Here is a 13638-nt window from a genome sequence, read left to right as displayed (position 1 = left end):
CCCAGGATGAGCTTCCTCTCTTGGACAGTAGAGCTGGGCAACCTGCTGCAGAGGCGAACGCTGCAAATCCAAAAAACATCATCATCATGTTCAGCCTCACCTCCACGAGCAGACGCCTGGCATGTAATCAAGTCTCCATTTTGTCCTCATCCAAAACCTGAAATCAAACTCTTACCTTCTCAACATTAAAGACAGTGATAGATGTCCTTGTTGTGTAAACAGGCAGAGAGGTTATGCAACTTGGGCGGAAACAGGCACTCAAATAATGCACTGATGGGGGCCTTATAAAGATGTAGACAGATGATAAGTAGCATCTTTAGATCCTTGAACAATGCACCAAGCTATTGGACTCAAAGCAAGAACAAACTTCTCTTGTTCACCTCTCAGTAGGAGAGCTCAGGGAAGAAAAGAGTGAAGCCACAGCTCGTATCGAATCTGCTCTTCAGCAGACTACACGCTGCACATCAGACGTACAGCAGCAGTGTTGATGAATTAATCTAGTACAGTGGTTCCCAAACTGGGGTTCGCTAAATGTTACAGGTTGTCCGCGGGGAAAAAATTCCCTAATGGCGGACAGAGCTGTCCCTAGGGACCCCGGGCAGCACAGGGCCAGCAGCCCGGAGCCCCTGGACTTCCAAGAGCTAAGCAGATCAAAGCAAGCATATCTATCACACTGAGAAGATTTAAACTTCAAAACTCCTTATAAGAAATGCAAAGGGAGGTGGATATTTTTTCCTGTTTTTAAAATTAAATAGGCAGCTAATATTGTTTTTAAAATTATTAGGAAGAACAAGTTTAAGCTTTGTTGTAACGTGCATTGTTTGTCTGGACTGCTCAAGACCTGAATGCTTGTGTAGGAGGAACTCTAAGTTGACTTCTTAAATACCTTCATCAAGGAGTATCAGAGGTGAAACAGCATGAAACGTAGGAGCCTTGTCTTATAACAGGCTTATTCAAAGTGATACAAGCTATGAAAGTAAGATCTTGGAAGAGTGTTGCCGTTTTCATAATGTAATAAAAATACTGTAATGATAAATAATTAATAATGAAGTGTGTAATAAGCTTGTCATCAAAACAAATTTTGTATTTCCAAGATTACTGTTTTTATAATTTATACTCAGGTAAAGGAGAAAATCCCTGGAAATATTCATTTTGAGGAGGGGGTTCGCGAGACTTGACATTTTAGTGAAAGGGGTTCTGTCATAACTATAAAGGGAAGGGTAACAGCCCTCCTGTGTACAATACTATAAAATCCCTCCTGGCCAGAGACTCCAAAATCCTTTTACCTGTAAAGGGTTAAGAAGCTCAGGTAACCTGGCTGACACCTGACCCAAAAGATCAATAAGGGGACAAGATACTTTCAAATCTTGGTGGGGGGAAGGCTTTTGTTTGTGCTCTTTGTTTTTGGGGGGAGTTCGCTCTTGGGACTAAGAGGGACCAGACATCAATCCATGCTCTCCAAATCTTTCTGAACAAGTCTCTAATATTTCAAATTTGTAAGTACAGCCAAGCAAGGTGTGTTAGTTTTATCTTTGTTTTCTCAACTAGTAAATGTACCTTTCGCTAAGGTGTTTACCTCTGTTTGCTGTAACTTTGAACCTAAGGCTAGAGGGGGATCCTCTGGGCTCTTTAAGTTTGATTACCCTGTAAAGTTATTTTCCATCCTGATTTTACAGAGATGATTTAGACCTTTTTCTTTAATTAAAAGCCTTTTTTAATAACCTGATTGGTTTTTCCTTGTTTTTAGATCCAAGGGGATTGGATCTGGATCCACCAGGAGTTGGTGGGAGAAAGGAGGGGGGATGGTTAATTTCTCCTTGTTTTAAGATCCAAGGGGTTGGATCTGTGTTCACCAGGGAGTTGGTGGAAGAGTCTCTCAAGGCTACCCAGGGAAGGGAGTTAGCCCATTGGGAGTGGTGGCAGCGGACCAGATCTAAGCTGGTAGTTAAGCTTAGAAGTTTTCATGCAGACCCCCACATCTGTACCCTAAAGTTCAGAGTGGGGAAGGAGCCTTGACAGGTTCACAGGTTGTTAAAGTTTGGGAACCACTGATCTAGAATGAGAATACAGTATCTGCACCATCCGGGTCCAAAATAGGGTAAATGCACACAAGGCAGACTTTTAATAATGCTTGGACAATACAAAGCCAACTCCCTCCTCCATGCAAGTTCTGCTGGTTGGATGTGAAGATACGAGGGTGGGGTTGCAGTCATGGAGGTGATGTTTTATAAACATGCTCCTGGAAGACCAATAGACTGCTTCTACTACACAGCCACTTCCTAGGGGAATCCAAAGAGACTAGGTTTCATTTGGGACACCTTCCAGAAAGCAGCTTAGGAGAGAGGTGCTACAGCTGCCTTGGGAACATGTACTTCCAACAGATTCTCTACCACCCAACTGGGAAAAGTCTCCATGTGTGTCAAAGACGGGACCGCTTACGGGCCGAAACATCAAATTCCTGGAAGCTGAGAGTGAGAAGTTTTAAAGCACCCCTTGGTGAAACTCCTCTGATTACCAGACAATGCCAGGATTAATTGCCTCAAGTACCATGTCACTAATCCAGCATGCCAGGGACATCACAAAGTGCAAAGGCAAACACGGTGGTTTGCGAGCAGCTGTTTTGCTTGACCTAGATACAGAAATCTGGTTTTGCCTGGGAGGGGAAGGAACAACAGATTCTTTAGAACCTTTGACAGCGCTGCAGCTTTAAGCACCAGAGAGGCAAATGCTTCCTCAGATTTTCAGCCTTCAGTAAGACGTGGCAGCCCTTACAGAGACAAGCAAGAAACTGCCTGGAGACACAGAATGGCTACCCTGAAGTCACAAACCTTTGCTGACCTGTCACCAACTGCTGGCGAAGGAAGCTGCACACGCTGCAGTGCTCCTGGTCTGGCCACACAAACACGCTTGGCAGCATCACTGAGTCAAGACAGCACTCACCAGATCTTCTGGCTCCCTTGAAAGTACTCCAACGGCCCAGCTTTACAGACATGCATGTGGGGCAGTGGGCTGCACTTCCACACGCATCTTTGGGGGATTTTTTTTTTTTAAAAAGCTGCAGTTCCAAAGGAATGTTTTGGGGGAAGTTCTGGGTTATACAGGCAGTCAGACAAGATTCTAAGGCCAGAAGGGATCATTGTGCTCTATGACCCTTGCTTGCTGGCATCCCTAAATTCAGAGTCCAAAAGGGATGACTTCAAAGGGAGGCTCAAAGCACTGTTGAAAACCAGACAGGCTATCCAGTAACTTAGAGAACCTTCCGACATTGCCATTATTTGCATCTCTCGGGTCCCCCTATTCGTTATTAATAGACTTACAGTCTGTATTCAGTGCTCCTTAGCTTATGGCTTTGGATACCCAATGACAGCTGGTTGAGCTTTTCTGGTAGTTTTACCTGTGTACAGTATTTATACAACACAAGTACGCCATGGGGCTTCCTCACCCAACGGGAAGAGACAGAAAGCAGGGAGGAAAAACTGTTAAACTCTTCCACAAAATACTGAGCCATATAAAGTGCAATGTTACCATTTAGGCTAAAAAAATGCAACGTTCACGTCAAGGGGGCTGGGTGTTTAGTGGCCCTAAACACCATGACTGTGTATGTGATAGACCTCAATCTCGAAGCACTGGATGTAGGCAAAGGGAGTGCTGAAGACAGCTCTAAATCAAAAAAGAATCAGGCTAAAGAGAACTGTTAATTTGTTAAGGAACCAAAAAGGATTGATTTGTTATTTAACAGCCCTGCTGCTAACAAGACGGAGGGATAGATTTTTTTTTTTGACATTTCCACTGGCTGGTAAATTGTATTACCCCATTTCCCAGAATGACTCAAGGGATTTGGGGGGAGGGGGGCAACCCCTTCCCCCAGCAGCTTTAGCAGAACTGAAATTTACAGGGCTGATAACTTCCTTATTTGTTCTGATCTATAGCAGCTGGGATGACCTCCCAACTCCAGCGGAAGAGGTGGCTAATTATTAGCTCTCGACCACCACAAAATGTTGCAATTGCTACAAAATAAAAAGAGTTTAACACCTCTGAACAGGAACTGGGAATTGCTTACAAATTAGTATCTGGAATCCAGAGGCGATACCCTTACATTTATCTGCTAGGGTAAGTCAAACATTGGTCATTTGTGAGTGTCCTAAACAGAGATCAAACTTTCAGGTCTACTACTATCTTCTCCCACCACCTCTACTTCTGTTTTTATTAAAGGAGTGATTCCATCAGAAGCATCTTCCTCCCTTCCCTCAGGAGAGTGTGTGTCAAAATCTCATTGTGTATGATCAAGAAGGAAGAAAAATCTGTACACAATGATTAGCCCTGATATTTTAATGGAAATACTGCACTACAGTCAAGTTTACAACATTTGTATAGAAATCATCACATGGATAGGTGGCCAAGGATCACATTACAGAATACAAAAAGCAATTTAAAGTAAAAATAAATCTTGCTATTGTACAGGCTGGGATCAGAGCTTGGAGCTCAGAAGTCCGACATCGGGAGGGGTGAAAGCTGTAGGTGAAAACCCTGCTGCAGGAGGAGATCTCCTTGTGTTTTATTGGGTTTTTTTCCCGGGTACCTTGAACAGCAGGAATCCCGCCATGTTAACCCCATTCCGCTCAAATAACATGCAGGCACAGACTCTTGGACAAAACACCCACAAAGCAGCAGCAGCTGTTACTTCCAAGCTGGTAAAGTCTAAATCATCCTGACTTCCACTTCCAGATCAGCTTTAACATACATTAAAAAGAAACACCTGAGGGTGGGGTGAGGCACAGGGGAGCATGTGTAAAACCTTTGAAATGGAAGAGGACACAATAAAACTCCCTTCCTGTCTGAACACAGCAAAAGGAGGAGAAACGGGACAGGTAACTTATTGCTGGCAAACTCTGAAAACTCCCCTGTGGGCTCTTTACTCTCTTTTCCTCTCTCCATAGGAGGCTCCCATTCATCACAATGGCTGGAATTACTCTCTGTACATTGGCTGCCAATGACTAGTGACCCTTATAGGCCATGCATTTTCACCACTCTGCTCTCCCAGGCTGCACAAAGGCTGGAGCGATTGCCCTCCCCCGACCCTCTCTCCCCAATTTCTCCATCTCTCTGCCGGGGAAGGTAAGAGAGCTCAGTTCTGAGGGGACAACCAGTTGTCTTGAAATCTCTGGGACAGATTTCAGAAGTGGACTTTGAAAAGCAGCAAAGATGCATTCACAGCTCTCCAGCTGGGACAACGGAAGCTGTTCGGGCACAACTGGCAGCACTGTTTTGTGCAAGGAAAGGCTGCCTCCTTTGAGGAGGAGAGACAGTGCAGTTGGGTCTGTCGTGGCTTACGAAGTCCATGCCAACTTGTCTGAAAACCAAAATCTTCCAATGCTTAAATATCTGCCAGCACTAAACTTCTATGCTTAAATATATATATATATCCCATTTGTGGATTTCACTAGTGAAATGCATCACACAGCCTACCCGCCTTGCCGTTCTCTCTCTCACACAGACACAGACCTAGACATAGATACATACACAAAGCAGCTCTAATGAAATACTGGTTTGGTACTTAGGATGTTTTCTCCAATACTGAGAGGGAAAATACATAAGCACAATCAACCCCAGCTAGGTAGCTCAGCAACACTTCAGATTATGAAGCCAATAATAAAATGGTCAAATGTCCCCTCTCCGCACTGCAAACTGCATGCTGCATGGTGCCTTTCAGAACAGGAGCAGGGCCGTGGGTGAGCGAGTGTCTTCCTCAATAAGAACCAAGATGTATTTTTATTTACAAAAGAAAGGAGAGAACAGTTTCCACACAAAAGCACTACAACGATAACTCCCTTTGGTAAAAAGTGTAATAAATGTCTCCATAGGTCTGTTTGTTGGTACTAACTCTCAAGCCACCTGGTACTATGGTACACAAGAAGCTGGTACAGTTATGCTAGCACATCAAGCATACTTCCTTTAATAAAAAAAGGAAAAAAATTGACAATATGTACATTTATTTACAAAAAAGGAAGGGGAACATGTTAAAATTGTGTTGTTTCTGCTGTGTGTGCGTATGTGTGTGAAAAGCTGGTGCATGGCACTAGGAGAGACTAGTAAAGAAGCAGGTACAAAACAATCCCGCTGGCACTAGAAAGGACAGACCAATCTGAGCTGGTTGAATCAGGAGTCCAGCAGGGTGAAGGAGGGAGGAGTCGAGGGTCAGATCCAGGAGATGCTGTTCTCAACAGCCGGACTGCAGAGCTGGGTGACCCCGGGTGAGATCCTGGCAAACCTGCAGCAGTCTAACAGAGGAGAATCCAGTTGTGATAGGCACCTCTGGGTTTCACGACATATCTGAGCATATAACTTTAAATGCACCACTCCGGTCAGGATGTATGCAACATCCAGTTCTCTTCCCTTGAAGTTCAGGCCATTGAGGAGTTAGTCTCAAAAGTGCTGGTGCATATGAGCTAGCTGCATTTCTCTAGGATCACTCAGTTCTGAAAAGGGTCCTTCCCTCCACAGTGCACGCTGAAGTCAGAGGCCTGTTGGCAACAGTTCCAGCTTAGGTTTGTAGAGATCCGTTTTCCTAAACCGAATCCCGCTGGTGACAGGCTGTACCAGCTGTGCACTAGTCAACTGGCCATGTTACGGAGATACACAGTGAGGGGAGAAAGGCATCTTCCTCGTTTCCTTGATACGCACACACATACACACACCACGTGATCTTCCCTCACTCAGGGACTTTACGGTGTCTTGAATATTGTGCCGTATTTGACACGGCACTTGTTAATGCTCACAAAGTGCAGGGTCTCTGTATCACAGGTAGTGGTACAGGGCACCAAACCCTCCAACCCTTCTCCCATTAGCCACTTGTTTGTCTCAGCTGCCATTTCACGGGTTACATGCTCCTTGGTCCATTTGTCCACCCAGGCTTGGAACCGCTGGTGCAGCCGCTTGCTCACTCTTTCATGGGACTACAGAAATGGGAGAGACAAAAGATCACGAAACACTTAAAAAGCGAAAACAAATCCACTTCCCTAGGCCAACAGATTTGAGATGTTTAGCTCTGCTGGGGAACTGGCAATACAAACACTGACCCTTGCCGACTGATCAAGGGAAAGCGTCAGTAAATTGGAGGCAGTGTATGAACAAGCAGGCACAGCCATCCTTATTCCCCAACTGGAAATCCCCCAAAGCCTAGTGTTAATGAAAATTAAGTCCGTGAAATCAAGTGCTCAGAAGTCATCAAATTCAAAAATCATCAAATGTTTGTTGAACTCTGAACTAGAATGTTAACTCTGCCACAGTGTATATCCTGTATATCGTATGAAATGGATTCAACACTCTACTAATGATCAAAACAGGGACACACAAAACATACATGTGCACCAGAGCAGAATTAAACACTCAACAGAAGTAATTTCCAGAAGTTCCTGACTTGACTGCTTGATTAGAACCCTAACGCTGCAATAATGCTAAGCTTCTCATATCTTTTCCCTGATTAATGGCAGTGTCAGGTGATGCAAGACTGTGTTCAGCCTTCAATGCAGGGGTTTATAAAAAACAATACAGAAACAGTCTCACGTGCGTGCAAGAATTCCAGCTGGAATAGAAGAGGGGAGTGCTCAGACGGATATATTTGTTCCCAACCTCTCACAGCACATGCGCGCTTGCACACGGCAGCCCCACTAAAATAAAGTTATTTTTGGACCGAAACAGAGCCTAAGAAATTTCAAACCAAAAAGGAATCGGAGTAAAGTTATGAGTAATTTAATAAAGGGTTAGTTAAGTTTAACACTGACTTAATTACAGTAGTCAGTCCCAGTAACTACTACACATATTCCCATAGCTGTGCTATTCTGTTAGAACCTGAACTTCTGAGTCCTGGGAAAATATGCACTGTGACATTTCCAGGGTGGACTGATTTCAATCAGCATTTGTATTTCAGCTGTTTTCTAAAGAAAGATGCACTCATTAGTTGATATACCCATTAAACACCTTGACTTACAACTAAATAGACACTTTACAGTAGCTTTGGTACATCTGTTTGCTACCTAGAAGTGTACACCATAACTATATTTTCAGATTCTTATTAACCAAACACTTTTAGTATGTTAGAAAATGGTGAACGATATATTGCTTATTTACTAGATTAACTTATTGCTCATGTTTTGTGTCAACCTGCATTAGAATGGTAACTGGAATTTAAACAACCAAAACAGTATATAAAATGTATTTGTATTAGACAAGACAACCTTAAATGTTTTAGACACAAACTTCTCTTATCAAAAGATGCTTCACATTGACAATTAAATAATTTATTAAATAGAGGGATTAACTGTAGTCAGTGAATTAAACTGATTATTTCAGGTTGGTCTGGGAAAATTTTCAAATATGCCTAAGTGAAAGTAACTGGGGCTTAAATTTCTAGTCTCGCTTATGTCTCTTGAAAAGAAGACAATCTCCTAAATTACCTACGCTAACCAACTGTACCATATTTTTGAAACTTGACCTCAAAAGTTAGATGCTTTCCCTGACTCTTTCTTTATATAGAAATGAAGCCTTTAATTCAAAGGGGTTTTTTTGTTGTTGTTTTTTAAGAGAGGGTCATGGATTCAGCATATTTATTTGTTATTTAAATGTCTTATTATAATCTTCTAAGTTTAGGCCTCAACATATTTTGTATTAAATTCTGATTTCATTTTAAACTGGCTCATTTTTAAAAAAGAAAAACTTGTAAGTAACAAAAAATTTTAAAAAGGAATTTTATTTAATTTTTAAAAAAGGTCTTCCAATTTTTATCCACCTTGGACCTTTCTGTAATTATGACATCACTGCGGCTATCCTAGTCCCAGACCCAGCACTTTCAAGCAGCTGGTATATTCGTTTGCAGTGCTCCGCTGCCCGGGAGCAACCCTAGACTCCCACTCTGACTGCAGGGACGAAGCACAGCTCCTTGATGAGATGAGCTTGGAGGGCTATGTCAGAACACGGGTCAGTTTTTCAGCATTTCAGTTCTTTGCTATCCCCCTTTTTAGGCCCACCCTAACAAGGGGGATTACCAACCAATGTGAGGTGCCCCTAGGCAAGAAACCTACGAGTAAAAGGATGCTAACAGCTGCCTACTCTAACAGGAGAGTTTGGAAAATGGAGGGAGAGGAAAGGAAGGGTTACATCTCAGGAACATTCAGAGGAAGTTTACAGCGTCCAGTGTCCAGTCCTCAAAGCAATATGAAGACTACTAAATGTTACAGGAGAACAACCCCTCCCCCGCCACCCCGGACACTTTATCTGACTCTCCCCAGATGCCCTTTGGGAGCAAGAGGTTCAGAGAAACACCAGCTGCTCATCCCATTCCTTTCACTCAACTCCTACCTGCTGAGCACACAGCAGAGCAGTCCTCCTGTACATGTAATCCTCTGATTTGATCATGTACACCAGAGGTCGGCAATCTCTGGCACGCGGCTCGCCAGGGTAAGCACCCTGGCGGCCGGGCCAGTTTGTTTACCTGCTGCGGCGGCCGGTTCGGCCGATCGCGGCTCCCACTGGCCGTGGTTCGCCGTCCCAGGCCAATGGGGGCTATGGGAAGCAGCATGGGCCGAGGCATGTGCTGGCCGCGGCTTCCCGCCGCCCCCATTGGCCTGGAGTGGTGAACCGCGGCCAGTGGGAGCCGCGATCGGCCAAACCTGCCGACGCAGTAGGTAAACAAACTGGTCCGGCCGCCAGGGTGCTTACCCTGGCGAGCCGCGTGCCAGAGGTTGCCGACCCCTGACGTGCACCATCTTATAGGAGTTCAGTTTGAATTTACACTCCAGCTTGTCCAAGCTCTCCTCATTCTCCATGGACTTCTTACTGTTTCCCTCCTTCCCTTCCTTCTCCTGCTGCTCCCGATCACGCTGACACTTACGGATCCGCCTCAGGTTCCTGTAAACCAGAGAATCCCTGCTGGGATTAGTGCTCATTCTCTGTCCACTAGGCTGGGCATATCTGGTGGCTCCAGGCCAGCCCTTCGGAACCCAAAGTATTGCTTAGAGTGGAATGGTCACAAATTAAAGTCGGTTAGGCTCATGTGCCTACCATAAGCCAACCCACTGATCTCAGCTGTTTACAGAGAGTGAGGGCCTTTCAAAGCTATTTTGCAACCAACTTCCTGCTAGCGAAAAGCACTGACTCAGCACCTTCCGCACTCAGCTAGAGGGCTATTGTAAGCAAAGGCAGGATTGCCAAAAAAAAAAAAAAAACAGGGCTGGTGACTCCCCAAACCCTGACCTCTCTGTTGCCTGTGGACTATGCCCTCTCTTAGTCACTGGAGAGCAGGAGCCCAGGGTGGGCTCTTGCAATAAACAGCTGCACTGTGTCTCCATATGCTACTCCCAGGTTAATGTCTTCTAAAGTGGCAGAGTACTAAAAACAAACCAGAGACTGCAATAGCCAACATTGACAGAGTAAGAATTTCTCCCTCTGCTGACATGGGTACTTGTGGTCTGTGTGTCACTTTTCACAGCCACAGCTTGTTCACTCACCTTGGCAGGAAAACCGGTTTCTGGGCCAGGTGTTCCCGAAGTTCCGGAGAGGTAGAATCAGAGCTGACGTACCGTTCTACGTAGTCTGACCAACCCTGAAATTGGGCACAGAACACAAGGGGTTAACCAACATCTGCCAAATCAAACAATTCAAACCCAACTCTGAAGGGGTTTGGTTGGAAGTGGATGAAAGAAAAGCAATCTTTGGAGACTCCATATATTTCACACAGGTCCCACTCACTCTCCCCCCATGGATGGATATACCTATACCTATACCATAGAACTGGAAGGGACCCTGAAAGGTCATCGAGTCCAGCCCCCTGCCTTCACTAGCAGGACCAAGTACTGATTGTTGCCCCAGATCCTTAAGTGGCCCCCTCAAGGATTGAACTCACAACCCTGGGTTTAGCAGGCCAATGCTCAAACCACTGAGCTATCCCTCCCCCTATATGCACCTGCACTGTCTGGTTTTTGAAATTGTTAATAAGAGATGCCAACAAGGCTTGTTCAACCCAATTCACTGAGTGCATTGTGTCACATAATCAATGTGTCCTGTAGGACTAGAAGCAGGTCATAAACTATAGCATCTGAAACACTGACAGCTCTGCCATCTTCATCCAGTTATACCCCCATTTAAACTTTACATGCTTAATAGCTGCAGCTGAACTCCAAGGACAATCGGCTCTTACCTCTGCCTCTACGGAGTCATCCGAGTTCTCCTCTTCGGTGTCCAGCAGCTCGATAGTTAATTGGACCTGTCCTCTGCTCTGAATGAACATCAGCTACAAAGCAGAATGCGGAAGGGGACTTAGTAACCAATTATTCAGAAAAATAAATCCAATAAACTTTATGCAACTCTCCAGCATAATACTGTGCCTTCCACTTTGCTGGGAACAACGGGGGGATACTAGCCCCAGTTACACAATCTGAACACAGAAGGAGTTTTGACAATGAGTGGAAAGTTCTAGATCACTAAGGAGCTAATCTAACAGAGGGTAAAAGGATAAAGAAATTATTCTACATATAGGGGCAGAAGAGAATTCCTGGATAGAGAACCATGACATACTTAAAGAGAGGGGGAAGAAAAAAGCATGAATTGCTGCAGTGAACGGTTGGTATTTTATTAACGATCAGACAAAATCTCTCTGTTACCCACAGAGTTTGCTCGAAATTGGGATGTTTATAAAGGCAAAGCAAGGAGCTGGACCCCTTTTAGCAGCATGCTGTTTTCTGATCAATTTGTGCAGTTTCAATTCTTTGCTTCCCTGCTTATTTTGAGACTCTCAGCGGGAACACAGAGACGCCCTATAACTATCAAAGCCATTATCAATGAATTTCACTAGTTCAAGATGGGCCCGGCCACTTCTGATTTCACAGTGACAAGAAGTATGAATTTGATTTGAACTGTGAGTCAGGTTTATTTAACGCATAGATGACAAATATTAGTAAGAGACCGTTACAGTCTACAATAGATGAGATGGAGAAAAAGGTGGAAAGCGTCAGTGACCCACCCCAAGGGAGGGAGGGAGACACAGAGATTAAAAGCCTAGTGACAGCAATCACTCAATACAGTATTACTCTGGCTTTGGGACACTGGGAAATACAGGGACAAATCCCAGCTTTACTTCAGGATACGTATTTTTCCATCTTCCTTGCAAATGTCCCATTTCCGAGGAACTCTTTATAGAAATATTTATCTGTTTTTTCTGTTCGTTCTACAGTTCCTGTCTGGACTGATGCAAGCCCCGCCAAGGGCTATGTTAAGACCGACAGTCACAGAGCAGGTACTCGGCAGCTCCACCAGGCTAGAATGCACAATCAGGTCGCCCTGTCAAGCTCTATGACAGCTGCGGAGCACACAGGTGTCCAGAGATCCTTGGGATATTTGGATAGTTACGTAAAATGAAAAGCTGAGCCCATTCTCCTTTCTCAGCGAGCCTTCGTACTTCCCCTCCTCTCTCAGCAAGCTCCTCCAGGAGTCCTCCTCCAAGCGTCACTGCAGGCAGATATGGTTTTTTACCTTGAAACAGTTCTCGTCTGACATGGGCTGCTCGGCTTTGCGCTGGTACATGGCCTCCACAAGGGCCCGAGATGACTGTGACGACAGCAGGCCTCCGGTAGCTCCGTTGCTATTCTCCGACAGGTAAAGCTCTGTCACCTGCATGCAGATCTCCTCGCTCACTGTGCTGAAGCTGGGAGCAGGAAGGACACAGAGAAGAGGAGTTAGTGAAGTGGTTTTAAATGCCTCTGGACTTGGTGCACTGTATACTGCAGTAGCCCCCTTTCCCCAACCCAAGTCAGTCAGAGGGCTTTGCACTAGTGTGCACTACGGACAACCTGCCTTCTGCAGTCAGGCCGTAGACAAAATAGAACACTAAGAAAATCTCCAAAATAAACTTCTCCATGTGGCAACAAGCAGAGTTTGACATTAATCAAAACAAGCCAGGCTGAGCCTTCATCATTTGCCTGCACTTCTAGACTTACATGTTTGCATGCAAACACTTATGTCAAAAGCTATAATTGATGAGAGAGGAACTATTTTATCTCCCCTACATACATATACGCTGTGGCAGAATTGGTCAGATTTCCAGTTCTTCTCCACTATGCACCATGCAAGTCTCAGAACCAGCTAAAGAATATGTCCATCAATGCAGATTAGAAATGAACATACCCTTAAAAATTCCTGCTTCAAACCTCTGTCTGGTCAAACCACAGCAAAAAAAAATTCTAGCCATCTAAGTATTAAAACTAAAAAACAATTATTTAGGTTATGAACATAGTAGCCTCTTCTATTGTGAATTACTACTACACCCATTGGAAAACATTGGGTCCTTTAAAATAAATAATGATGCTGGCAAAGTACAGTTACACATACAAAGTAACTACGGATTAATAACCTTTAAGTGAGCATTATGAAGGAAATGCCTGACAGCTGGCAAAGATTTAGACCATCGAGGTACGCGGGAAGGGCTTGTTAGGCAGTTCTCTTGCCATGGAATCGCTACACCAAATCCAAAGGTTGATTAGTTGGTTGTTTGTGGAGGGGAAATTAAAAATAATTAAATCAAATTCTAATTATTAATTATATTCCCAAATTGAAATAAAGAGCCGGTTGACTGCCGATTTCCTGTCAAAA

The 13638-nt window shown here is 44.4% G+C and overlaps 1 protein-coding gene across 1 annotated transcript; it reads right to left on the bottom strand.

Annotated features, from left to right (window-relative positions):
- Nucleotides 1–6650: 6650 nt before the first annotated feature.
- LOC135884595 (paired amphipathic helix protein Sin3a-like) lies at nucleotides 6651–12907 on the bottom strand. The gene is made up of 7 exons (XM_065412023.1): nucleotides 12840–12907; nucleotides 12523–12694; nucleotides 11192–11284; nucleotides 10503–10597; nucleotides 9759–9903; nucleotides 9355–9444; nucleotides 6651–6953 (listed from the first exon to the last, which is right to left on the bottom strand). Exons 1-7 carry the CDS (start codon nucleotides 12905–12907, stop codon nucleotides 6723–6725), a joined length of 894 nt encoding a protein of 297 aa, XP_065268095.1. The 3' UTR covers nucleotides 6651–6722.
- Nucleotides 12908–13638: the final 731 nt, after the last annotated feature.

Source organism: Emys orbicularis, chromosome 10 (genome assembly GCF_028017835.1).
Source record: "Emys orbicularis isolate rEmyOrb1 chromosome 10, rEmyOrb1.hap1, whole genome shotgun sequence".
NCBI lineage: Eukaryota > Metazoa > Chordata > Testudines > Emydidae > Emys > Emys orbicularis.
This window is presented reverse-complemented; position numbering and strand designations above follow the sequence as displayed.